Source organism: Eschrichtius robustus, chromosome 20 (assembly GCF_028021215.1).
Source record: "Eschrichtius robustus isolate mEscRob2 chromosome 20, mEscRob2.pri, whole genome shotgun sequence".
Lineage (NCBI taxonomy): Eukaryota > Metazoa > Chordata > Mammalia > Artiodactyla > Eschrichtiidae > Eschrichtius > Eschrichtius robustus.
This window is the reverse complement of record NC_090843.1, coordinates 20,018,042-20,020,340: the sequence shown is the minus strand read 5'-3', so window position 1 is coordinate 20,020,340 and position 2,299 is coordinate 20,018,042. Positions and strand designations below refer to the sequence as shown.

Genomic DNA, 2,299 nt, shown 5'->3' with positions numbered 1-2,299 from the left:
CAACAGAACGTGAGAGAGAGAGAGTTGAAGGTCTACATCGATGAGATTGTACTGGATTTCTCCCTCCTCTGTTTCCCCAATTGTGTCAATTTACATTCAGTCAATTTGCATTTCTTTTAAAGTTTTGACACTGTGTTTGAAATTCCATTTGGGAAGCTTTAGCTCCTGGGGCCTGAGGCACATTCTTTTGAATTATGGAAATGATCCTAAAGTGATCCAAAACCCTGTCTGGTGAATCATAGGAGTAAAGGTGAAAAGTAATGAGACCGTTTTCCCCATGCAATTCCTCAACTGCCCGTGGCAACGATTCCCAAAGAAGCATGTCCATCAATCACACTTCTAGCCTTGCCATCACAGAACAGCTGCAGTACCTCCCCAATCCACTGCCTTGAACAGTGTATCATATGTGTGTACACTGTTTGCTGAAAAATCCTGTCTGTTTTTGAAATTAATTTTTATTGGAGTATAGTTGATTTTCAATGTTGTGTTACTTTCTGCTGTACAGCAGAGTGAGTCAGTTATTCATATACATATATCCACACTTTTTAAGATTCTTCTCCCACACAGGTGATTCCAGAGTATTGAGTAGAGTTCCCTGTGCTATACAGTAGGTCCTTATTAGTTATCTATTTTGTATATAGTAGTGTGTACATGTCAATCCCAATGTTCCAATTTATCCCTCCCCGCCTTTCCCCTCTGGTGACCACAAATTTGTTTTCTACATCTGTGATGGAGCACAAACCTCTGTCTTATCCCTTCATAGTTGTAGCACCCATGTCAAGGTATAGTAAGAAAAAACTTCTCATTACACGATTCCATATCACATACACAAGAACGGCAACTATAAAACATGTCATGCCTCAGAGAAAATCAATATTCTCTGACCAGCCAGATCAGAGATGCCACAACATGCGCTGGAAAAAAGAAAAAGAAAAAAACATGATGGCACTCTCGGATATTTTATTCTAATACTCACTTGGTTTATGAAAATAAACTTTTGCCTTTCCAATACAAGCATATGAGCTGCGGTACTATTCAAGGCATGTACATTTCACTATACATCAAGTGAAACATAAATGTTTTCCCAAGGAATCCACACAAAAGACTGTGTCGGACACCTGTCTGATTCACATGTAGGTGTTTCAGGGGATCTCTTGGGGGTCAAGGATAGGATCTAGTCAGTGCTCTAGAAACCCTTATATGTTTAATTTCTTTAAAAATGCAGCCCCTTTAGGCCCCTTTTGCCCAGGATTTGCCAGGTGCCATCAACTCAAAATAAGCATGAAGAGCTGCTATCCCTTCAAATGGCGCAGAGGAGTGCTTAGGTTTTGATGATGAACAGCGTGAATACATCCATATTTAGGGATGTAACACATGTTCTTTAATGACATCATGAGTATTTCACCAGCAATGCAATCATTAGTCAAAACAAATGTCTACTTAATTGGCCAAAAGATAAACAAGAGGGGTCATCAGCAGCTGACCAGGGTTATAAAGGGCCCAGAGTAGGAGGAAGACATTCACACCTGAGAACTCTCAACTCCTCTCACCAGCTCAAGCCAACTCAACCCCAGACACCGCCATGACCGGCTCCTGCTTCGGCCCCATCTCCTCCTCCCTGGGCTGCGCCGGAGGCTGCTTCCAGCCCCGCTGCTGCCACGACCCCCGCTGCTGCCGCCCAGTGTCCTGCAAGACCACCGTGTGCCGCCCCGTGACCTGCGTGCCCCGCTGCACGCGCCCCATCTGTGAGCCCCGCCGCCGCCCAGTCTGCTACGCCCCGTGCAGCCTGCAGGACGGCTGCTGCCGCCCCATCACCTGCTGCCCCACGTCCTGCCAGTCCGTGGTCTGCCGCCCCTGCTGCTGGACCACCACCTGCTGCCATCCTGTCTCAGTGCAGTCCCCGTGCTGCCGCCACCCCTGCTGCCAGCCGGCTCCCTGCCGCACCATCTGCAGGACTTCCTCCTGCTGCTGAGCAGTGCACTGACTGCCGAGAGCCAGCAAGCAACCTTCTGAAAAAGTTCTACCCCCATTTGTCTACCTAACAAACCTCCTCTGAGCCATCAATACCCCAAATCAAGCAGGAGTTGAATGGCGATCCAGACTCATCTATTAAGGCTTGGACTGTTCTCAAGTAACAGTGACAACTTCCTTCTTTCCTTCTTAGATCTTATGTCTTGCAGCATGTTTGTTTTCTAATAAACTTCTCTTTTCTGGCCTAGCAAACACAGCCTTGGTTTTACTTATTTATTCTAAATTTTTTTCATGAAATATAAACATAACAAAAATCCACTGATTGCCT

General features: G+C 45.8%; 1 protein-coding gene across 1 annotated transcript; it reads left to right on the top strand.

Moving 5' to 3' along the window:
* Positions 1–1,582: 1,582 nt before the first annotated feature.
* Positions 1,583–1,972, top strand: LOC137754425 (keratin-associated protein 2-3-like). The gene has a single exon (XM_068530088.1). The coding sequence runs from the start codon at positions 1,583–1,585 to the stop codon at positions 1,970–1,972; it is 390 nt and encodes a 129-aa protein (XP_068386189.1).
* The last annotated feature ends 327 nt before the right edge of the window (positions 1,973–2,299 follow it).